At 37.8% G+C, this 24368-nt stretch overlaps 3 protein-coding genes across 3 annotated transcripts; 2 read left to right on the forward strand and 1 right to left on the reverse strand.

The window, feature by feature from the left end:
* Positions 1-10963: 10963 nt before the first annotated feature.
* On the reverse strand, positions 10964-11931 carry LOC132628352 (uncharacterized). The gene is made up of 2 exons (XM_060344136.1): positions 11381-11931; positions 10964-11270 (listed from the first exon to the last, which is right to left on the reverse strand). Exons 1-2 carry the CDS (start codon positions 11929-11931, stop codon positions 10964-10966), a joined length of 858 nt encoding a protein of 285 aa, XP_060200119.1.
* Positions 11932-16520: 4589 nt separating this feature from the next.
* Positions 16521-17713, forward strand: LOC132628353 (uncharacterized). Its single transcript, XM_060344138.1, has 3 exons — positions 16521-16525; positions 16716-17039; positions 17233-17713. Exons 1-3 carry the CDS (start codon positions 16521-16523, stop codon positions 17711-17713), a joined length of 810 nt encoding a protein of 269 aa, XP_060200121.1.
* Positions 17344-19069, forward strand: LOC132629334 (uncharacterized). The gene is made up of 3 exons (XM_060345016.1): positions 17344-18474; positions 18566-18797; positions 18880-19069. The coding sequence occupies exons 1-2, from the start codon at positions 17986-17988 to the stop codon at positions 18746-18748; spliced, it is 672 nt and encodes a 223-aa protein (XP_060200999.1). The 5' UTR covers positions 17344-17985; the 3' UTR covers positions 18749-18797; positions 18880-19069.
* The last annotated feature ends 5299 nt before the right edge of the window (positions 19070-24368 follow it).

The raw sequence follows: 24368 nt of genomic DNA on the forward strand, positions 1-24368 counted from the left end.
AATGAGCTTATTCTTGATATGCATGAGTTGCTGCACCGTATAGGGATAGCGGAGACCCACAGAGTTGATTATGTGTCCTACCAATTTCGCAACAACGCGAAGACGTGCTGGAGGTATTTTGTGGAGTGCAGACCTGAGGGATCTCCTCCTTTGACTTGGACTCAGTTCTACCGGGCCATCCTTGAGAAATATATGCCCCGGTCTTTGAGAGAGGCGCGTAGGGATCAGTTTTTACACCTTGAGCAGAGGGGCATGTCTTTGGAGTCCTATGTGACCCGCTTCCTTTATCTGGCCCGTTATTCTACTCCGTTGATCCTACAAAGGCCGATAGGATCAGGTGCTTTATTGGAGGACTAGAGGGCTCTCTACAGATTTCTTGTCTTTAGATGACGTCTATGGGAGCTTCATTCCAATCCATTATCGAGCATGCTTCTATGGTTAAGGGCGCTAACGCCCGCGTTTTTTGTGGTGGTGACAAGAGGCTAAGTCAGACTAGCAGTTTTAGGGGTTCTGGTTCGAGGGGCGCCGGTCATTTTTTTAGGCCACCTCAGCCCTATTCCGGTCATCCCGTACATTCAGCGTTGCCGGCTTTCTCCAGTGAGCCACCCAGGCAGAGAGCTCCTAAGGGTTTGTTCTCCAAATTAGTGAACAGGGTTGCTTCATCTAGGTCTTCAGCGTCAGTGTTTCAGCATTCGACTCCTCTTACCTGCTTTTTTATGGAAAAGTTGGGCATGTTGCTAGTAGATGTCCCCTGCCCAGGCGAGACTATCAGCCGCGGAGGACTCCTGTATCATATGGTGGTCTTGCTGGGACTTCTCAGAGAGGCGGTGCTCAGTCAGGCCACAGTACTTCCCATGGTTCTAGAGGTGGGCCCCAGCAAGCTAGAGGTAGTTTCCAGAGTACGAGAGGGGGATCTCAGACTGGGCGTAGTGGAGCCCATTATTACACATTTCCTGGTAGGCACGAGGCAGAGGCCTCAGATGTTGTGATCTCAGGTACCATTTCTGTCTGCCATAGAACAGCATCTGTGTTATTTGATTCTGGATCAACTTATTCGTATCAATCTGCATTTCATGCTGTTGGTTGGGATTTTCCTTGTGATAGCATAGATATACATGTTCATGTGTCTACTCCGGTCGGAGATTCTGTGATTGTTGATCGAGTTTACAGGTCTTATTTGGTTAGTTTTGTTGGGTATTACACTTGAGTAGATTTGATGATTCTTGATATGGTGGACTTTGATATTACATTGGATATGTCTTGGCTTTCTCCCTATCATGCGATCTAGGACTGTCACGCCAAGACAGTTACCTTAGCCATGCCGAGCATCCCTAGGCTTGAGTGGAGAGGTACTCCTAGTCCCGCCCCGAAGATGATCATTTCCTTCCTTCGGGCGAAGAAGTTAGTAAGTAAGGGGTGTTTAGCATATTTGGCGCATGTTCGTGATACAACTGTTATATCTCCACCCCTTAAGTCTATCCCTATTGTGAGCGAGTTCGCGGAGGTATTCCCGTCGGATCTGCTGGGTATGCTACCCGATCGCAACATTAATTTCTGTATCGACGTGGACCCGGCATTCGTCCTATTTTCATCCCACTGTATCGGATGGCACCTGCCGAGTTGAGGGAGCTTAAGGAACAGTTGCAGGATTTATTGAGCAAGGGGTTCATTAGACCTAGCGTCTCCCCTTGGGGTGCTCCTGTGTTATTCGTGAAGAAGAAAGATAGGACCATGAGGATGTGTATTGATTACCGCCAGTTGAACAAGGTCACTATTCGGAACAATTGCCCTATGCCTCATACAGATGATCTGTTTGACCAACTTTAGGGTGCTTCAATTTTTTCAAAGATTGATTTGTGTTCCGGCTATTACTAGTTAAAGATCAGGGCGGAGGATATTCCGAAGACAGCATTTCAGACGAGATATGGCCACTACGAGTTTCTAGTAATGTCATTTGGGCTTACTAATGCCCCGACTGCATTTATGACCTTGATGAACAACATTTTTAGACCATTTCTTGATTCCTTTGTGATTGTGTTGATTGATGACATCTTGGTGTATTCTAAGAGTAAAGAGGAGCATGAGGGCCATCTTCATATTGTTCTTGGGTTGTTGAAGAAACATAGCCTGTTTGCTAAATTTTCCAAGTGTGAGTTCTGGTTGGGGTCTGTAGCATTCCTAAGCCATGTGGTGTCCAAGGAGGGGATTATGGTTGATCCCCAGAAGATTGAAGCTTTGAGAGGCTGGGCGAGGCCCACTACTGTTACTGAGACTCATAGTTTTATGGGTTTGGCCAGTTATTACCGTCACTTTGTGAAAGATTTTGCTGCCATTGCTTCATCCTTGACCAGATTGACTCAGAAGGATGTTCCCTTCCAGTGGACGGATGATTGTGAGAAGAGCTTTCAAAAGCTCATGCTTCTTTTGACTACAGCCCCGATCCTAGCCTTACCTGTGAAAGGTAAGGATTTCGCTGTCTATTGTGATGCCTCCCGTATGGGTTTGGGTGCGGTGTTGATGCAGGAAGGTAGAGTGATAGCTTATTCTTCCCTTCAGTTAAAAGTTCATGAGAAGAATTACCCTACCCATGATTTGGAGTTGTTAGTTGTAATCTTTGCTTTGAAGCTTTGGAGGCATTATTTGTACAGTGTCCATTGTGAGGTTTTCACCGATCACCTTAGCCTTCAGTATGTATTTACCCAGAGAGATCTTAATTCCAGGCAACGCCGATGGATGGACTTCCTGAAGGCTATGACATCTCTATTTGGTATCATCCCAGAAAAGACAATGTGGTAGCTGATGCCTTGAGCCGCAAGGCAGTGAGTATAGGGAGTTTAGCTTGATTGATTATTTTCGAGCGTCCGTTGGCCATGGAGGTTTAGACTCTGGCCAACAATTTCATCCGTCTTGATATTTCAGCCCTAAGAAGGATTTTGGCTTGTATAGAGACAATGTCGGCTTTATTGGATCGGATCAGGAATCATCAGTTTGAGGATGCTCAGTTGAGAAATATTCGAGATAGATTTTTTATTTTGAGAGCACTCTGAGGATTAGAGGACACGTGTCCATTCCTCGCGATCGTAATTTGGTTCAGTTGATGTTATCTGAGGCTTATAGCTCTCGTTATTCCATTCATCCGGGGGTGAGTAAGATGTACGGTGACTTGAGACGGAACTATTGGTGGCGTTGGATAAAGAGAGATATAGTTGACTTTGTGGCTAAGTGTGGGAATTTTCAATAGGTTAAGTATGAGCACCAGCGACCTGGTGGAGTGCTTCAGAGGATGCTTATTCTCGAGTGGAAGTGGGAGAGGATTACCACAGACTTTTTCACGGGTCTTCAGAAGACCCTTAGCATGTTTGATTCTATTTGGGTGATAGTGGATCGGTTGACTAAGTCCGCTCACTTTGTCCCAGTTCAGGTTCCCTATACCGCGGAGAATTTAGCCAAGATGTACATTTTGGATATTGTGAGGTTGCACGGTTTCCCTATTTCTATTGTATCTGATCGGGGTATTATCTTCACTTTTCTTTTTTGGAGGGCGTTTCATGAGGAGTTGGGTACCCGATTGGATCTTAGTACAGCTTTTCATCCCCAGACCGATGGTCAGTCCGAGCGAATCATTCAGTTGCTCGAGGACATGTTGAGAGCGTGTAATTGATTTTGGTGGTCATTGGGATAACCACTTTCCCTTGGTAGAGTTTTTGTACAATAACAACTATCATTTCAGTATTGGTATCATTCTTCATGATTTCTAATCCAGAAATCGATTATGCTTAGACTACTTTGGTTCTGAGGTTCAGTGGAAAGGCAAGGCAAAGGAGTGAGTTGCTGGTGTTGCGGTTCAGCTATCCAGGTAGGTTATGCCTTACCTTTGGTGAGACTTTATATAGCAAAGCACATATTTAGGTTATATTATTGGAGACAGCATGTGAACCTTCGGGTATGAAGTCGGGTTGGATATTACCTTAGGTTGGGCCCTGTTGTGTGTTGGGGGCCGTGTTGTGTGTCCGGGGTCCCATATGTCTGTTGGGCAAAGATCCGGGATGGGTGACACTTAGACTTTGCGAGTCACACTGGGTTGTGCTACTGAGACGTCGATATTTCCGTCCGGAGTACATGTGTACACCGCATTTGCATGGCATTGCATTGCATTCAAACATTATTGCATTGCATTGCATTATGACTTGATTTGAAATGTTTAGTGTTGTATTGTGATGTTGGATTGGATTGGATATATTCAGACTTGGCACATTTAGGATTAGATGATTTACATAGGTGATGATGGATAATTGGAATTGATTGCATTGTCTTATACTTGATGGTTTATTTGCTTATCTGCTTTATTATATGAATTGTGTTAGCTATGCTTAGTCGGCCAATGATGCCTACCAGTACTATTGTTTTTACTGACCTGCACTTGCTGCATTCTTTTATGAATGTAGAGTATCAGGTCAGCTCCACTTCCATGATGCGTGGCCGATCGTCGCTTCAGCTTTCTCTTGAGTTTTCAGGGTGAGCATGGTCGTCTGCTGCCTTGAAGACTTTCTATATTTATGTCCTATTCAGAGACATAGACACTTTATGTATTAGTATTCCAGATTGTATTATTTCCCTCTAGATGCTCTTGTGTTATTTAGACTAGACCCTGTGGGTGTTTACTATATATATATATCATGAGACTTACGTATTTATTCTATTCCGTTGCTTAATTTCATTCTTTTATATATTTATTCATTGTTGGGTTGAGGGTTCGCTTATCGAGGTAGGAAGGTAAGTGCCTGCACAACTTAGGCAAAATAGGTCGTGACAAGTTTTCACTGATTTCTTCTCTAAGGTAACATTCTTATCTCTAAATCATTCATTAGCTTGTCCTAATCAATAATCCATGCCTAGATTTCTCTTAAATGGTAAGAGCAAAAAGGGGGTTTTGTGGGTTTCTTCTCTAATGATCTTATGATGATAAAATATTGTTTATTTGGTGGATTTAGCATGGGTTAGCATGATATTGATGGGTATTAGCTAATATAACTTGAATCTTCCATTTCCAAGGCTTAATTTGTGAATTTAAGGCTAGGGTTTATACCCAAATTGGGGGTTTTCTATATAATCCGAATTTGGAGTAATTGTTGGTTATTCTAACTTGATAATGATGGGAATTGATCACCTAGAGGTTTAATTTCATGTTGGGACCTTTAGATTCTTAATTTCACCCTTCTAATTCATAAACCCCATTTCATAGGTTGGGGATTTGGGTCTTGAATAGAAGTAAGGTTTATTTGATGTTCTTCTTGATTCTAATTCCATGATTCTAATTTTTTTGACTTTCTTTATCTCGAGGCTCAAAGGAAAGGGAAGTCTAAGAAGTGATTGTTGGTGATATTACTGTTCGGCCTGCCAGATAGGTTATGGTTTACCATGTGGTGAGACTTCGATTAGTGAAGCATATATTTAGATGATATTGTTGGAAATTTCATGTAAACCTTCGGGTATAAAGTTGGGTTGGATGTTGCCTTTGGGTTTGGTATTGCTTGTAACTTGTTTGATCGGGCTAGTGGCCTGTAGACACCATAGGACCCTATTTGGTACGTTGTGTATAAATTGGTGGATTGTTTGTGAATTGGGAGTAAAACGGAAGGATGAAATTATTGATATTGGTACTTAGTGTACGCCTCGTTATTGGTATAGCCAATTTGGGATAGTTGGCTCTTATTGTTATGGAAATTGGAGATTCATTATGATTACTGTGTGGATCACTTGTTGATAATATTGGTGCGTTGTGTGTGGCACAAATTGAACTTGATATTATTCATTGTTTATACTTGCATCATTCCATATTCATTTCATATCATCTTATTATACTGTGTGACTGGTATTATTGATGGAAATGAGAAGGAACATTGATGATTATGGAACAGGTTAAGTCACCTCTGAGCTATGTGCGGAGGGGATGATATGGAACATTGATATTGCGATACTTGTAGATAATTGGGTCCCCTGAGTTGTATGCGGAGTGACAGTGCTTGGACTTCACGGGTCCCCCATGGGTCATGCTGCCGAGGCGTAGAGGTATTCCGCTGTCGGAGTACAAGAATACAGGTGTTGCATTGCATTACATTTATATCTCATATTGCATTGCTTGATTATGCTTTGTGGTTGCTTATGATTTGGATACTGTGTTGGTCATATTCTTGGATTGTATTTAATATGGGCTACGTGTTGATTTGTCTTGATGGGACTTGGTTTTCGGTATACCTGGATATTTGTTTCACTTGGGGCTAGTTGTTACATTAAGGCTTGATTATGTGAGTCGATTTCTTGGAAGAATGACTTGTACTCTATGGTTTGCTTGTTTTCTCTTACCTTATAGTCTTTATATATGTCAACTAGTCTTAATCAGCCTATGATACCTTCCAGTACTATTGTTTGTACTGACATGCACTTGTTGCATTCTTTTATGAATGCAAAATTCCAGGTGGGATTGACCTCTGTTTCTCGTCGCTGATAGTCGTTTTGAGAGTTGTTTAGAGTCCATAGGGTGAGCATGAGGACGACCGCCGCCTTGAAAATTCTTCTTTTATTTATGTCTTATTTCCTATTCTGAGACATATTTAGACTTTTGATGTATTATTGATAATTCCAGACTTATAGATTCTAGTTAGATGTTCTTGTATGGTTAGACCAGACTCTGGGATGTATTTTCCTTGCTTTCGCATATTTCTATATCATTATCATCAGACTTACGTGATTTTGTCTCTTTCGCTTATTTACTTATTATTCATGTTTTTTACTATTGTTGGGTAGAGGGTTCGCCTACCGAGGTGGGAAAGGTAGTTGCCCGCGCGACTTACCTAAATTGGATCGTGACAATCATCCACACACACATGACTTTTTCCCTTAAGAAGGTCGTCACGTCGTCTATCCTCGGGAAAAGTCCCGAATTCAATCAGAAAGATACAATTTACAATGCATACACAAATGATTAAGTTAGTTTGGAACCTTCTTACTTCGTTTACACTAAATACTCCACGTGAAGGTGTACTAAGGGTCCCAAAACAATGCTCGAACACTGGGTACTCAAGACTTCCCTGATTTTAACTCAAAACAACACTTCCAAAATTTCCTAAGCAAATAAATGGCCATTCAGGCATTTCATCGAGTATGTAGTAGGCAAACGTGAATGCAAGTCAATATTAAACACAATGGGTACTCAGACTTCCCCAAATTGTATTACTAAACTTGTATACTATCAATTCGATAAAGAATCACTAATTCTTGACATAATTGTTTTTCAAGAATTCCCGAAATTCCTCAACATGATCTCTACCATTGATTTCACATTATTACCATGGATATTCACAGACCCTAAGCATTCATCACTAAGTAATAGAAGGTTTAGAACATGACCCTTCTTTTGCCATCTACCATAAGAGTGAGGGAGCTCGTCCCTAATATTCATAGACGATGATGATGTACAGATTACACACTTTTGGAAACATGAAATTAAGATAATGTACGGTGATGGAGATGAAGATCAAGAGTTTTGAAGAAAAGGAAGAGGGAACGGTGTGTTGTTTTAAATTGAGTCGCGGGTCGGGTCAATTGACCCGCGACTTAACTTACCAGACTGCACAACCTGCGGCACAAGATGCGGTACGCATACTGTGCTTGCGTGACTTCAGGTGAACCGCAGACCTTGTCCGAGCACTGGAGTTGCCTCATTCTTGTGGCACCACTTGTGACTTCACATATGGCTTCGTAGGTGGTTCTTGTGATGATGCAGTGCTACCGCATAATGTGCCTGAGTTTTCTGAGTCCATGATTATTGTAACCCTCCCAACACTTGGGCATATTCTCCTCGTCATTCCTTATGCAATTCAAGTTTGCTCATACACACTGAAACAAACATCATGAAAATAAAAACACATACACATAAAAGTAAAAGCTTGGGTTGTCTCCCAAGGAGCGCTTGATTTTTTATCGCAGTGCGACGTTGTTACTTTTCTTTCATGGTTCATTAAGGTAGATCTCCTCAATACTCTTTGTCTCCAATTCATTTGGAAGGCCCAAGTATTGTTTAACCTGCTGCCTATTCACTTTGATACGATCTCCATTTGGACACACAATTTCAATCGCTCCATGCAGGAACACTTGTGTCACTTCAAAAGGGACGGACCACTTCAATTTTAATTTTCCAAAAAACAACCGGAGCCTTGAATTGAACAAAAACACCTTATCCCCAGGGCTAAATTCTCTTTTCAAGATCTTCTTATCATGGAAGTGTTTCATGCGGGCTTTGTAGAGTGAAGAGCTAACATATGCTCTAAAACGGAATTCATCCAGCTCATTAGGTTGATCCATCCTCAATTTTGAGACATCACCCCCTATTTAGATTCAACTTCCTCAAGGCCCACAATGCCTTATGTTTAAATTCCACGGAGAGATGAAATTTTTTGCCAAACACCAATTGGTAATGAGACATACCTATTGACATCTTGTAAGCCGTCGGATAGGCCCATAATGCATCATCCAACTTCCTTGACCAATCGGTCCGGTTAGCATTCACTGTTTTGGATAGGATGCGCTTGATCTCCCGATTTGATACCTCCACTTGCCTACGTGTTTGGGGATGATAAGGGGTGGCAACTTTGTGCTTGACTCCATATTTCTCAACAAGTGCCTTGAACAACCGCTTGCAAAAGTGAGACCCCCCATCACTAATTATTTCTCTTGGGGTACCAAATCTTGAAAAGATGTTATTTTTCAAGAAGGCGGTAACACTTCTTCCTTCGTTATTCAGAAGCGCTACGGCTTCAACCTATTTGGACACATAATCAACCGTCACTAGGATGTATTTGTTGTTGTAGGAGCTCACAAATGGGCCCATGAAATCAACTCCCCATACATTAAACAATTCCACCTCAAGAATCGGAGTCATTGGCAACTCGTGTTTTCTTGAAATGCCCCCTTGACTTTGACATTGGTCACAAGCTTTCACAAAATCATGGGCATCTTGGTGGATGGTGGGCCAATAGAAACTACTTTGGAGAATTTGTTTTCACCGTTCTTGAGCTACTATGATGGCCACCCACGAGTGATGAGTGATAAGCTTCAATAATGAGCATCATTTCTACTTCGGGTATGCACCGCCTTATAATGTTATCGGCACACACCCGGAATAGATATGGCTCATCCAAATAGAATTTCTACACATTGCTCAAGAAATTTTTATTTTGATGAAAATTCAAATCCTCCAACATGATAAATTTGCAATGTCGGCATACCATGGAATCATATCATATGACCCCGCTATCACTTGCTCATCCGCGAACGATTCATTGATTTAAATTCCATCCGATGGCATCCCACCTTCTTCAAGATGAGATAAATGGTCCGCCACTTGATTTTCACACCCCTTTCTATCCTTGACTTCAAAGTCAAATTCTTGCAAAAGAAGGACCCAACGTATCAACCTCGGTTTTGCATCTTTCTTTGTCATGAGGTAACGTAGAGTTGTGTGATCGGTGTGCACAACTACATGGGTTCCTAACAAGTAAGCACGAAAATTCTCAAAAGCAAAGACAATGGCAAGCAACTCTTGCTCGGTGACCGTATAGTTCAATTGGGCCCTATTGAGAGTCTTGCTTGCATAGTAAATTGGATGAAAGATCTTTTCACGTTTTTGGCCAAGCATAACCCCCATTGCAAACCCACTTGCAGCACACATGAGCTCAAAGGGCTTAGACCAATCCGAACCGATAATGATAGGAGCCGATGTGAGTCTCTCTTTCAAACGATTAAAAGCTTTTAGGCAAGTATAATCAAATACGAATTTCGCTTCTTTCTCCAATAGCTTGCAAAGAGAATTGGCCACTTTTGAGAAATCCTTGATGAACCTTCGATAAAACCCGTCATGCCCAAGGAAGCTTCGAACACCTTTGACAGAGATATGGGGAGGAAGCTTAATAATAACTTCAATTTTGGCTTGATCAACCTCAAGGCCCTTCTTCGAAATTTTGTGCCCAAAACTATGCCTTCTCTTACCATGAAGTGACATTTTTCCCAATTGAGCACCAAATTAGTTTCTTCACATCTTTTTAATACTTGGGCTAGATTCCCCAAGCAATCATCAAAGGAGTCCCCAACTACGGAAAAGTCATCCATGAAGATTTCAATGGACTCCTCAGCCATGTCAGAGAAGATGGACATCATGCAACATTGGAAAGTTGCGGGAGCATTGGACAACCCAAAGGGCATTCTCTTGAAAACAAAAGTCCTGTAAGGACAAGTGAATGTGGTTTTTTCTTGATCTTGGGGGACAATAGTGATTTGGTTAAACCCCGAGTAGCCATCTAAGAAGCAATAGAAATCTCTTCCCGCAAGCCAATCAAACATTTGATCCATGAAAGGCGTTGGGAAATGATCCCTCTTTTTCCACCGATTCAATTTTCTATAGTCCATACACGCTCTCTAGCCGGTAACCGTATGAGTTGGAATCAACTCATTTTTCTTATTAGGCACAACGATGATCCTATCTTTTTTGGGTACACATTGAACCAGACTAACCCATAGGCTATCAGCTATCAGGTACACAATACCAACATCTAACCACTTGATGATTTTCGCTTTAACCACTTCTTGCATAGGAGGATTCAACATCCTTTGGTGCTCGATACTCGATTCACAATCTTAATCAAGTTGGATTTGATGGGTGCGAATTCCAGGAGGAATCCCTTGAATATCCGCAATACACCACCCAATTGCCTTTTTGTACTTTCTCAAGACCACCATTAGTCGTTGTCTTTGCTCATCCGTCAACCAGGCGGAGATTATCACGGGCTAATTGTTGTTTGGTCACAGGAATTCATACCTCAAATTTGAAGGACGAGGTTTGAGAGCCAAGGTGGGAGGCTCAATGATAAAGGGCTTTGCTGGAGGCTTCTCACAGTTTTCTAGATCAAGATCAAGCTTTTTTGGGGTTGTATTTGTATGTACCCAACCCCATCATTGCATTAACTGTTTCCTCAAATTCATCTTCATTTTCCTCCTCATAGTTCATTATCATCGCCGCTAACATCTCACCCACATATTCATGCTCAACAGTTGTCTCCATGGCTTCATTAATTGTATCAATAACTGACACGACACTCATATCTGTCGGTTGTCTCATCGATTTGAAAATATGAAAAGTGATCTCTTCATCATTCATTATAAATTTTAAATCACCCCTATTCACATCTACAAGAGCGGGCCCCGTAGCTAAGAAAGGCCTTCATAAGATTATAGGCACTTTGAAATCAACTTCACAATCTAAAATCACAAAGTCGGCCGAAAAAATAAATCGATCAACTCTCACAAGCACATCATAAAAAATACCCACCGTTTCTTTACGTTTCTATCCGCCATTAGCAACCTCATAGTTATAGGTCGGGGAGTACCCAAACCTAAGTTGTTAAAGATAGAAAGAGGCATCAAGTTGATGCATGCTCCAAGATCACATAAGGCTTTTGCAAATTTGTACATCCCAATTGTGGTAGGAATGGCGAAACCTCCTGGGTCTTCTTTATTTTGAACCAAAGCTTTTGTTACAATAGAGCTACAATGATGTGGACCTCCCATTGTTTCAAAACTCGAATGCCTCCGCTTGGTTACAAGATCTTTCATGAATTTCGTATACCCGAGCCTTAATTCAAGTGCTTCCACCAATGGGATGTTAATTGAAAGTTGTTTCAATTTCTCTATGAACTTAAGAAATTTTTCATCATCCGCTTTCTTAGCCAATCTTTGAGGAAATGGAGGAGGAGGTTTAGGAATAGGCTTTAAAGATTTGGGAACCTCTTCTACCACTTTCCCGCCTTCCGGCACTTCATCACCTTTGGGAACATGTTCAATAACACTGGGCTCCTCAATAGTAGCCCGCTTATTTTTCATCTTTACTTCTTCTTCATTAACTCTTGGCTCTTCAACAATGTCCGCCTCATCAACCAATCCCTTTTTACTCTTCTACCCCAATTTTGTTCCCACTCCTAGTAGTGATTACATTGCATTTGTGTTTATCATTTGTCGGATTTGTAACCATGTCACTAGGGAGTGTGCCCTTTTGCCTTTGATTGAGTTGAACCGAGATTTGGATAAGTTGTGACTCAATTTGTTTAATGAAAGTGGAATGAGAGCTCACCAGTTGCCCCATTTATTTGCAAAAGGAATTGGTTGACTCCACTTTCTTCAAAACTCTTAATAGCATATCCTCCATTTTGGAACTAGCGGGGTCGCTAGTTGATGGTTTCCTTGAAATAATTTGGTTCCCCTTAGGTGGGATATAAGTATTTGAGCTCTGGTGGTTGTTGTAATTTTTGTTGTAACCACTTTGATTGTTGTTGTAACTGCTTTGATTGTTATCCTGCCAATGAGAATTCCCATTATCTTTGTTCCACCCTTAATTTCCACTATCTTTGTTCCAACTTTGATTCCCTTGACCTTGCCGCTAAGATCCTTGGTTAAGACCTTAGTAGTTCGGACGGGAACCCCCCACTTGATTGTTTATAGAGTTGGCTTCCTCCTCATACACTTGGAAGCATTGCTCATCCATAGAATCTCCTTCACAAGATCCTACCGCATTAACTCGCTTGGAGCCTTCACCCAACACATGTTTCGTGAGAAGATCTATTTGAGTAACCAACTTTTCCATGCTCTCATCTCTCTCTTCTTCCTTCTTGATTTCCTCTCGAGACATAACTTTGGAAGGACCTCCTTCAACGACATCCGACGTTGGCCTCAGTCAATTTATCTAGGAGAGCACTCATCACCGCATAAGAGTTTTCCATCACGGATCCACCTGCAATATTATTAGCCATCGATTTGTTGACGGTATCAAGTGACCCGTAGAATGTTTGGAGGAAAACGCTATCGGGCAACCTATGGTTTGGAGAACTCTTAACTTTCTTTTTGAAACGAGTCCAAGCCTCGTGTAGAGCCTCAACCGGAAGTTGACGAAAGCTATTAATTTTGTCATGAAGTTGTAACATCCAGGAAGGAGGAAGAACTTCATGAGGAATGCTTGAGTCAACTCTACCGAAGTAGTAATAGACCCGACTGGAAGATCATCCAACCATGCGGTGGCCTCGCCCGTGAGAGAGAATGGAAAGAGCCTCAACCTGACCGTCTCGACGGAGACATTTGGATGCACATTAGTAGTGCAAACTCTAAGAAAGTTCTTTATGCGCCTATTTGGGTCATCTGTTGGTAGACCCCCCAAATAAGTCCTTGGTGTTGTGCAGGTGCAACATAGAATAGTTCACAAGGAAACTTTCATTTCCTTGAACTTGAGGTGGGCGAATAGCGGTTGCATCACTGGACTCCACAATCATTTCATCATCAGAGTTATTATCTCCTATTGCACCTGAGTCAACACAACAACAACAAACAAAAATAAGAGTTGTTATAAAATGTAAACTATTGGTAAAAGAGACTAAGGTTGCGGTTCCAATGGAAAGTAATGCAAATGGGTATCAATTCAACTTCTTCAAATGTCTATATGGAATTAAACATGGGCTACGTAAATTTATCAAAAGTTTCTCAACCAAATTGATAAATATTTTTACTAAGCTTTTTCAAGCCTTAGAATGTGGAAAATGTGAACCCCCATTTTGTTTCAAGTTAGCTTTCCTATCTCTAGCTCAAGCTATTAAATGGGATTTAATGACCAAATCCTTGCTATCTAACTCTTTTCCAAACATTCACTATCTTTCTCAAGCAAAGCAAAAGTACTTAGGCACAAATAATGTTTGCAACCATCAAGAGACATTAAAGCATGAAGAGTTGATAGAATGCATCTTTAATATGAAAATGAAGTTTAAATATGAAACTCAATCACATAACTAACACATGTGGTCCCACAACCTTAGCTAATGGGTTTAGCTACCCATTTCCATTAAATAAAAGAAAAAAGTAGATAAATATTCATAAATGCTTACAAAGTTATGGAAGAAGACAACAAACTAAAGTGGAAGATTCCCCTTTAAAGCTTCAACAACCAATAATAAATGTAGCCTCCACAAAATGACAACAAAAATGTAGAATATCTTTTGCAAAACCCTAGGAGAGAATTTATAACAACCAAAAATGTGCATAAACTTTAGAAATAAATACCTCTGCAGGCGGCACGTGTGTCTCGCATGTTATGTCACAGGACCAACATGCGAGATATTAACCGTGCTCAGCAGCCGCATGTTATGCTCTTGACTTTAGACGTTCCAATTTTTGGACATGGTTTGCGTTTGCACTGTTGTCTCTTATGTTTAACATGCGACTCGCATGTTCAGCTCGCAAATTGCGCAACCTTTCAACCTCCATTCCTCAGTGGCCTGTCATGCTATGTGGTCGAATTCTGGCTTCGCAGGCACGACATGCGGCTCACATGTTAGGCAAGGTGTGTCCTTGGCCTATTTTGTTCATTTTGCTCCTTTATGCTCTCCGAATATCTTATCCTACAAAATGACATAAACACAAGAAAAGTAATAACGAAAGTACTTGAAGAGTTACAAAAGATAAAGGAATTTGCATCAAAAGTGTCGTAATTTCACGGCCCATCAAAACTCCCACTGAAGTTGCTCATCATAGAGCCCAACGACATCTATATAAGCTATAGGCTCATAAAAAAAAAAATTAGGTTGCAACCTTTCATGAGCGGATCCACAATAATGAAGTTTGTATTACTATGTTCTATTGATTCAAGATGACTCACAACTCTTTTCTTCACAATCAGACATATAGATGTCTATATGCTTTCATTTTGACGAACTCCGACTATACGTAATTCAATTACATATATATCCAAAAGAGTTCATCTTAAGATACCTAACACAACATTATTATTTAGTCTTTGGACATAAATAATAATTTGTAAGTGTTACTCTTATACATAGTTCATAAATATTGACTACCAAAACAGCCTAGTAATATGTCTTTCTTTGGACCGACATACTACTAGCATGATATTACTAAATGCATCACATATTCATGACTATCCATAATCTGGCCAAAATAATCTTCGTTTGGGATAATTATTCCACATAGACAAACATGCTCACATGTCCAAAACAAATAATTTTATCCAATAGAGGTAACTTTGCCAACATATTAGACTTGTTTATTCAATTTGAAGCAATAAGCACACATGGTATAATTTCATTCGCAATACAAATAACTATTTCTTTTATTCACAGCGGAGAAATAGTAAAAAAGACATCCCTAAAATGTAACTGGAAAAATGCAGATCGATATTCGCTTTATGCAAGTTTGCTTTAAAATTTTGAAAGCACAACAAAATCTACATAAAGTTTCTGCAATATAATGCATAAAAAAAATCTAAAAGTTACAGAAAGTGTGCTAAAAATGCACAAAAATTTAATGTCATACACCATATGAAATCTTCCAAACTTAGTACTTTATGATCTTAGAGTGCTTTGGCAACTCTAAAACCTTCGGAATATTTCTATGACACTAAATTGTCAAATTTATTTTGGTTAATCCTTTAAAATATTAATCTCACAGAAATCGTCAAACAAAGATTAATAACTTAAAACCAAAACAACACTTTCAAATTCCATAAACGTAAATAAATATGCAGAACCGGATATGCACACCAATTACACCAAAAGAGCATAATGCAGCGAGTGAGCTATGGTATTTTCCACTTTGAACACTCTGCCACCTCCTTAACCTAACCATCCTTTAAAAAAAACTATTTTAAAAGAAAATCATCTAAGAGGTTAAGGAGAAAGTGCGCAAAAATTAGATTCGGTAGAAAGTATCTTCAATACTTGCTCCACCTGTTTGGAAAGCTACCCATGTAATTGGAATTGAGTGTAATTACATTGTTTGGCATGTTTGTCAAGCCAAGTAATTACATTCTTAAAAGGGAATTGAGTGTAATTGGAGGGGTGTAATTACACCCAATTCTCAAGGGGGGTTGAGAATTGGGTGTAATTACACCCTGTAATTACATGCCTAAATTTTCATATATCTTTTTTCGGTCATTATTTCATCTGGAAAACAAAAGGACATATCATCTCTTTCCACCAAGCTGCAACGCTGCTCTTCACTTCAACCTCCAGGTAAGATCTTTTCTTTCCCCTTTTTTATTTCATATATTTAATTTCTTGGTAGCTAATTTATGTATCTAATCTTTGTATTTTCTCCTACATGTTCCTGAAGAATAGAATACAAGAACTAAAATTTTCTCTAATTTCTAATAATAATATAATAAATAATTTTTTAAAATATTAAAATTTATTTACCTAAGCCTAGTCTCAAGTAGATTATTATTTGATAAAAATATGTTGATGAGATATCTCAGTACGACCTATGTACATTCTTTTTCTTTTTTTTTTCTTTTAGCATAGGTATGCTCTACAAACATTCTTTAGCTCTAAAATTAGCAAGATCCTCATTGTTCTTATGATGCTATATGACGTTGGATGATATTAGGGGAAAACTTGATTTAATTTTAATTGACTACAATGAGGTGAGCTTTTGGTTGAATGGCATTCTTTGTATTTTAAATTATTAGCTTCTATACAGTGAGTCTTGATGGTGCAAATGTCAAATAGGTTAAGCTAGAGTACAAAAGGGGAACTTGTTTAAATATTGTCTGTATTTGAGCAATGGGTAACAAATAAATTAGGTAACTTTCCTTTATAATTTCATTTATGTAGGATGACAATTAGCCACCCACCTAAGGTTGGAAAACCATACACCAAATGGAGTGAAGTTCAAGACGAACATTTCATTTATTTTATTGCTGAACAAGTTAAGTTGGGAAGAACGCAACAAGGAGGATTAATGACCGAAGGATGGGATGGTGTAGAAAGAGAAATGAATAAGCTATACGGGGACAAGTTTGATAAGACTAAAATGAAAAATAGGATGAGGACCTTGAAGAAAACATATGCTACTATGAAGAGAATGATACAACATAGTGGATTTGGGTGGAATGAGGAAACTCGAAAAGTTGATGCTGAAGATGATGTCTGGGAGAAGTACCTTGCAGTGAGTCATATATTCTTTTTTTTTTTTCAAAAGATGAGTTTGAATTTAAGTTATTCTTTTTTCTGATTTAAGACTATTGATTATATAATAGGCTCACCCAAAAGATGCTCAATATAGAACGAAGAAGCTGCCAGATTATAGTACTTTGGCTTTGATTTTTTGAGATACCGTTGCTGATGGTAGGAATGTGTGTGAAATTAATGATGCTGAGGATTTTAAAAATGAGTTTTCCGATGATGATATAACTGCTGAAAAAGTTACTAAACCTGCTTCTAAAGATGTACAATTTGTGGACAATGACAATGGATGTTTTGATCAGAATATAAACTTTACGAGTAATGAAGTAACTCAATCATCTAGTCAAGATAAGAGAGTAGGAAAACGACGTTTAGCTGAGCAACCAACTTTGACATCACATCCAAAAAGAATTAGAAACTCTATTGGAAGCAGCTTGGCTAAATCTGTTGATAGATGGACATCAATAGCTGAGGAACAAATAAGGCTACAACATGAACCAAACAACACGTCTGCGGAGAAATTAATGCCTTTGATATTGGAACTAGGCTTGTGTGATGAATGGAATATACAAATTATTAACCTCCTAACAAATGAGAGAAATGCTGAATTCTTTGCTGCTATGGCTCCAGAACTTCGGAAGAAATAGGCCATGAGCAAACTTGCTTTATTTGAGTGATGTCGTTAAAAGCATGTTTGTTGTTTGAGCAATGTTATGGGCTAGTATCTTGTTCTCTTTTGGATTATATATTCCTAGAGTTTTGCTGGAAACTTATCATATGTTTTGTTGAAGTTTGACATGAAAATATTATGTTATCTCTTTTTTGTTTTGAATTTCTGCTACATTTTGTTCCAAGTTGACATTATAAGAGTATTATGCTTTTTCTTATGCCATTACAGTTGGAAAATTAATTCTTTTCTATGTCAAATAGGATGGCAAATGAAGATCAATTCATGATGTTTCTTGCAAAATGTGTACTTTTAGTTAGCATTATTGGAAAATATTTAGGTGTTGGACCAAAAGAAAGAGTGCACCGGTCAATTTTAACTGGAGCAGATTTTATTAAAGATTTGACTGAAAGACATCCTTGTGGATGCTATGACCTACTACGTATGAGTGTTGGATGTTTCTTACAACTTGTAGATGAGATGAAAACAAGAGGTCTATTAACTGATTCAAGAACCGTTAAAGTTGAGGAACAGTTGGCTATATTTCTATTTACGTTAGCTCATAATGAGAGGAATAGAGTTGTGCAAAATCGTTTTCAACATTCAGGAGAAACAATTAGTCGGTATTTTAACAAGTGCTTGAAAGCTTGTCTACATTTAGGAAAACACTATTTCAAGCAGGCAGGAAGAAGTATCCCGCAAGAAATATCCTCTAATCCACTTTTCTATCCTTGGTTCAAGGTTAGTTTTTAGCATTACATTTTACTTTTACTAACTAAAAGTTATTAATTGTTATGTCCTATATCTTAAAATCATTGTAAGCTTTTTGAAGGATTGTATTGGAGCTATAGATGGAACTCACATTCCTGCATTAATTCCCGTGGAAGAGCAACCAAGATATAGAAATCGTAAAGGAGTTCTTTCTCAAAATGTCCTTGCTGTGGTAGATTTTGATATGAACTTTCAATACGTGCTTGCTGGTTGGGAAGGCTCTGCTTCAGATTCTAGAGTTTGAAGAAATGTTGTTTGGGAGAGATCAGAAAATAAGTTGAAAATTCAAAATGGTAATTTAGCGTTAATTCAGACATACATTATTTATTTATTTACATTTCTAAAATATTTAAGTTGGTGCCTATAATTTTGTAGGAAGATGTTACATAGTTGATGCAGGCTATGCAAATACAAAGGGATTTCTAGCACCTTATCGTGGTGTACGATATCATTTAAGAGAATGGAGCCAAACACAAGCACCACAAAATGCTCGTGAACTCTTTAACTTGAGACATTCAAAGCTTCGAAATGTCGTGGAGAGGACATTTACTGTTTTGAAAAAAAAAATTCCCTATATTAACGACTCCTCCTTCATATTCCATCAAAAAACAAGGTTGGATTGTGTATCATGTTGTATACTTCATAATTTCATTCGTAAGTGGAACTGGGACGATTCATATTTTGAAGAACACGTGGAAGAGGAAATAGAAGATTCCCACAATTTGGATGATATTGATTCAGATTCAGATGAAGAAGAACTTGGACGAGGACCAACAGATGTTGACAAACAATATATGTGCAATCTAAGAGATAGGATAGCTCAACAGATATGGAATGCTAGAGAAATAAGGTAGAATAGCATATGTTGAAAGGGACAGAGTAGGTCATTGTCACTTGAAGCAAGGGTATAGCCACCAATCTATTTTGTAAACTAGGTAGATGTAAGAGGTTGGCCAGAAAGAAATTTAGAATTGGAAACTAATTAGTGCTTGAAGGTAGAGTAATTAAAGGCTGCAAGGTTTATCAGTGTAAAACTTCATTATATATCCTTTTCTCTGATGTTGGTAACTCAGATATTAGTCTATCATAATTGAATATTGGGAACTTGGGGTTAGCTTGTTGTGAATCTTGATGTAATTTTCTCTTCTTCCTTCTTTTTTGTTTTTTGTTGGTAAAAGTCACTCTATATGGTTTGTGTGAATCACCTTGTTTTTCATGGACTTGAACTTTTACTCTTCATGGTCGCGTCACTTTTGCTGATAAAAGTTACTGGTGCATAAGTATCGTGATATTAATAGAAGGGTGGATTTGCAGTGAAATGGAAGTGGATTTCCATCTCTGTTTGGAAGTATCTTTACAGGTTTAAGTCATCTAAGAAGTGTCCAACAAGCGGTTCATTGACTTCATTACTGTAAAGTTTCTATTCATTTTGTAATAGATATTGTCAACCCAATGTTGTGGCATTTTAACTTCACGAGATGTTTTGATACATATAGTAACTTCTGTGGCTATAATGCAATATTGATTGATAGCTGGAAAAAAATATTGGTTTTTTATTGGGTGTTAGATGCTTGCATTAGAGCCCGGCTAATTCAGCTAAGTAATAATTTATTTATAGTTATTTAATATAATTTTGCAGAAAAATATTTATTTTAAATATCTCACAATAAATATTTTATATATATATATATACAGTAAAACTTATTTATGTGTTAATCTGTTTTTTTTTGCTGTGTAATTACATTTGTCCAACCAAACAGAACAGAGGGAATTACACTGTAATTACGCTCTGACAAACAAACAGGTCATTGTAATTATTATGTTGTGTAATTACCACCCTAGTAATTACACCAATTCCAATTACCAGGTGGCTTTCCAAACAGACTCGTATTGAAGATACTGGTGATTGAATTGAAAGGAAAAGGTTGAAACTTAATACAAAATAAACTTTTACGTAAGTCTACCTTCATCCCTTTTCTTTTCTTTTTTAAATTTTAAAACGAGAAATAAACTTCAAAAAAAAAAAAAAAAAAAAGTGCCCAATAATTCTACCGGCCGGAGAATCTTCGAGTTTGGTAAATCAACAAAATTGACACTTTTTTTCCACCCCGTTTGGATATGGTTTCAAATTAGGTTTGGACATGTAATTTTGATATTTTAAGTTGTATTTTCTTTTATAGACATAAAAACCCCATAAATTGTGAAAACTATCAAAACGTTCTCAATTCTTATACAATCTTACCAAATGAGCAAGTCATAGTTCATAACAAAATTAGTACACTACTAGAAAGCCTTTCTAAAAAATACAACATCAACTAATCAAACTTTAGTTCAATAAAAACAAAAATTTAACATGAATAGGAATGTAACTACTCTTTAATATAACTCTCTCATATAAATTAAAGGTTGGTGGAAGTTAATGAGATTGGTAAATGATTGATGGGGGTAATTGTTAAAAATATCTACCAACTTATGATTTTATTTTATTTTTACAAAATATAAACTTATGAGTTAAATTTTATATTTAAAAAGTTGAAACCATGAGTGAAAACGCATGTTCAAATGCTAATTTGGGGTCATGATTTCAAACCATGGTTTGAAGACGCATGGCCAAACGCCTACTTAGAAAAATTGAGGTTGCAAGATGTCCTCAGATGTTAAGTTTTAAACAGAGAAAAGACATCATTTGACCCCTGAACTTGGCACAAAAACTTAGTTTAGCAACTCAACTTAAGTTGTATTTATTTACCCCCCTTAACAACTTTCAAGTTAATTAAATACCCCCCTTAGTGGGTGACGTGGCAAGAAAGTGTGATGACTTTCTCAAAAGCGCGTGGAAGGGGAAAAAACACCAAAAATGATTCCAGCTGTACATATGTCCTCTTCTAATTGGATGACAATTTATATACTTAATTATACTTTTTAAATATTTTATTTTTCCTTTTTTTTTAATTTTCTCTTTCTTCTTCTTCTAACCCCACCCCCGCCCTCCCTCTCCTTCTTCCCCATCCTCCAAATCGTTGCTGCTATCTTCCTCAGCTTCTTTCTTCCTTTTTTTTTTAATTTTTTTTTCTCCTTTCTTTGTCTTGATGGGCAGTTCGTGCATTTTCCTCATTGATGAGCATATTTGAAGGGCAGTTCGTGCAATATCTTCATTGTTGTTGCATAAGTCCATTTGAAGGGCAGTTTAACAACAATAAATTATGGGTTTCTAGTAGTTATTATAAGCAAATATGAAATTGAAAGATGCGACGCTGACCTTGGTATAACTGTTGCTGTGTGTGTCACACCCCATTTTAACCCGGGTTGAATTTAAGGGAGAGTATGACGTATTGGTGATTCCTATTTATTTTTATTTGAGGAGTCGCCACCTAATTAATTTAACGGTGAATTAGGACACCTAGATGCTAACTAAGGCAAAGTTAAAAACTAAACCTTAATTAATAGTCTGCTTAACCAGTGTGATTCTAGGTAAGGGCTCTATATTATCCTAAAGGGAAGGGGTTAGGCATCCTTTAGAATCCGTTAACTTACGGTTATCCGACCAAACTTAGGTTAATTAATCCAGATTGAATATAGTGTTTGAATTTTAAGAAAATAATTTGTAAAATATAGTAGTGCCATTTGAACTGACTGGTAGGAAAACATAATAACTTGCATAAAGGGAATGCTTTAAAAATGAGACTTATAAATACTGTTAAAACTTTGCATGAGAATAGTAATGTTATCTAAAAATAAGACTTACGAAATATAATGTTTTGCGTAAAAAGGGGTTTCAAATGCTATTTATAATAGGACTTGTAAAAGGCTTCAAATAATGACGCTACTTAAAACGATACTAACGATTTTTATAAAAGGATATTCTAAAATGCTAATGGTTTAAATGGAAAGTGGAATAATGCTATTCAAAATTAGTTTTTACGAAATATGATAGTTTGCATATAAATGGAAGAAAATACGAGTTAGTGCGATGTTTTAATAAATATTTGAAACAAAACTAAACGATGAGGTAATAATTGACTTTGCGTTTTTTAGAAGTATAAACAAAATTATATTTTATTAATTCAGCTAGAAATATGTATAATTTAGATGATCTAAAAAGGTGTTTACAAAAATATTCTTTAATTCCTATTCGCGTGTTAGCGGCGTTTAAAATTTTCAAGATGACAAGAATAGAACATGATTCCTTTAACTCAAAAATAGGAATTTAAGCTATTGAAAAAGATCAATTATTCTAAATGTAAATATTATAGGTATTATAAATAACTTTAATGTAAAAGAAAGAAAATAAGACTTATGGGATCGGTTATTAGATTTTTTTTAATTAACTACCCATTGTCAAAATTAAACCTACAAATTAATTGGGATTTATCTAACTAATGAAACAAAACAAAAAAAAGGGTTAGTGGCATAATACAAATTAAATTCACAAAAAAAATAAATAAAGGAGGAGATAATTAAAACAAATGGGCTCAGCCCTATTTTAAAATGAGCTGCTGCGGGTATTGTTGTTGGGCTGCGGCCCAACAACCCTTATTTTGCTGCGTATTTGGGCTGTTGTTGGGCTTCGGCCCGACAATTTTTTATTCATTTGTTAGGCTGTTGCTGTTACTGTCTATTGTTATGGGCCTCGGCCCAGGACTCCTTTTTATATTTGCTGTGGATGGGCTGATGGAGAATGATTCAAACAGATTTCGTTGGGCTTTTAACCCGACGTCGAATGTGGAAGATGAACAAGTCCCTCAGACTCGTATGTGAGGCTCATGCAAAAAAGTAAAAAGGAACGGATTAGTACACGGTCAATGCGTTATATTGGACACTTAGAATATAAACCCAAATAAACCAACGAATTGTGTATATTTTATGTATACTTTAAGTATACCTCCTTGCCCTGACCGAATTGAAAAACATTTATGAACATATGTCGAGGATATTCCCAAATAATCATCGTATAACAGCCAATAAGAAACACAGAATCAACCCATGTTATGAAATATTTTCAACTAACTACGCTGATATGCACGAGATACTTTGTCGGATCTCACTCTCAAGTTCATAAGTAGCAATTTCAGCATGTGTTGTTTATAGGATAAGAAGTTGTTCCATTTCTTTGACTTACGAATAAAATGAGGACTGTTTTCCAGATTTTCATCTTGAGCAAAACAAACAAATCTAAAAAATATATGTATGCATATCTGGATAACTCCTGAAACAGAAGGTATCAAACCATGGAACCCCCTTTTATTTTACAAACAGGTTCGAGATTTTGCATGTGTTTGAATGCATAAGAGATGACCAACAATCCCCTCCCAAAACAGATTCTCAACAAAAAAAAGAAAAAGAAAGAGCTGAAGTACATTCAATCCATAAAAGGGGTTCATATCACCCTTGGATCTTCAAATGAATATTCAGACAGCATCACAGGAATTATGAATCGAGGCTCAATCCCCTACAGTCATCCGACTTCACATGACTTAATGTTTTCATTTCAAGCTTTCAGATTTAATCCCCCAGAGAAACTTATAAACAACATCAGAGAAATGTTAATGTCTAAAGCCAGATTACTCGTGGTTTAAGGCTAAATCATTTTTAACCCATCTAGTCTGCAAGACATATAATGGATTGGAAAGATATTAATTGAGTTGGAGTTAGGATCACAGGTTATGATTTTATCACTATTCTCATTTGAGATCATAATAGGGATGCATCAAATACCCCAATGAGACACTAAGCATAGATGCAGCTGAATATGTATTTAAGGAGATTCCAGATTGGGTGACCTTTAGTAAATGATCTGTATAGCATATAAGCATGGTTAATCATGAAGACACATTAACAGTCATGCCAAGCATTATGCTAGGATC

The sequence above is a fragment of the Lycium barbarum genome, chromosome 2 (assembly GCF_019175385.1).
Source record: "Lycium barbarum isolate Lr01 chromosome 2, ASM1917538v2, whole genome shotgun sequence".
In the NCBI taxonomy this organism is placed as follows: domain Eukaryota; kingdom Viridiplantae; phylum Streptophyta; class Magnoliopsida; order Solanales; family Solanaceae; genus Lycium; species Lycium barbarum.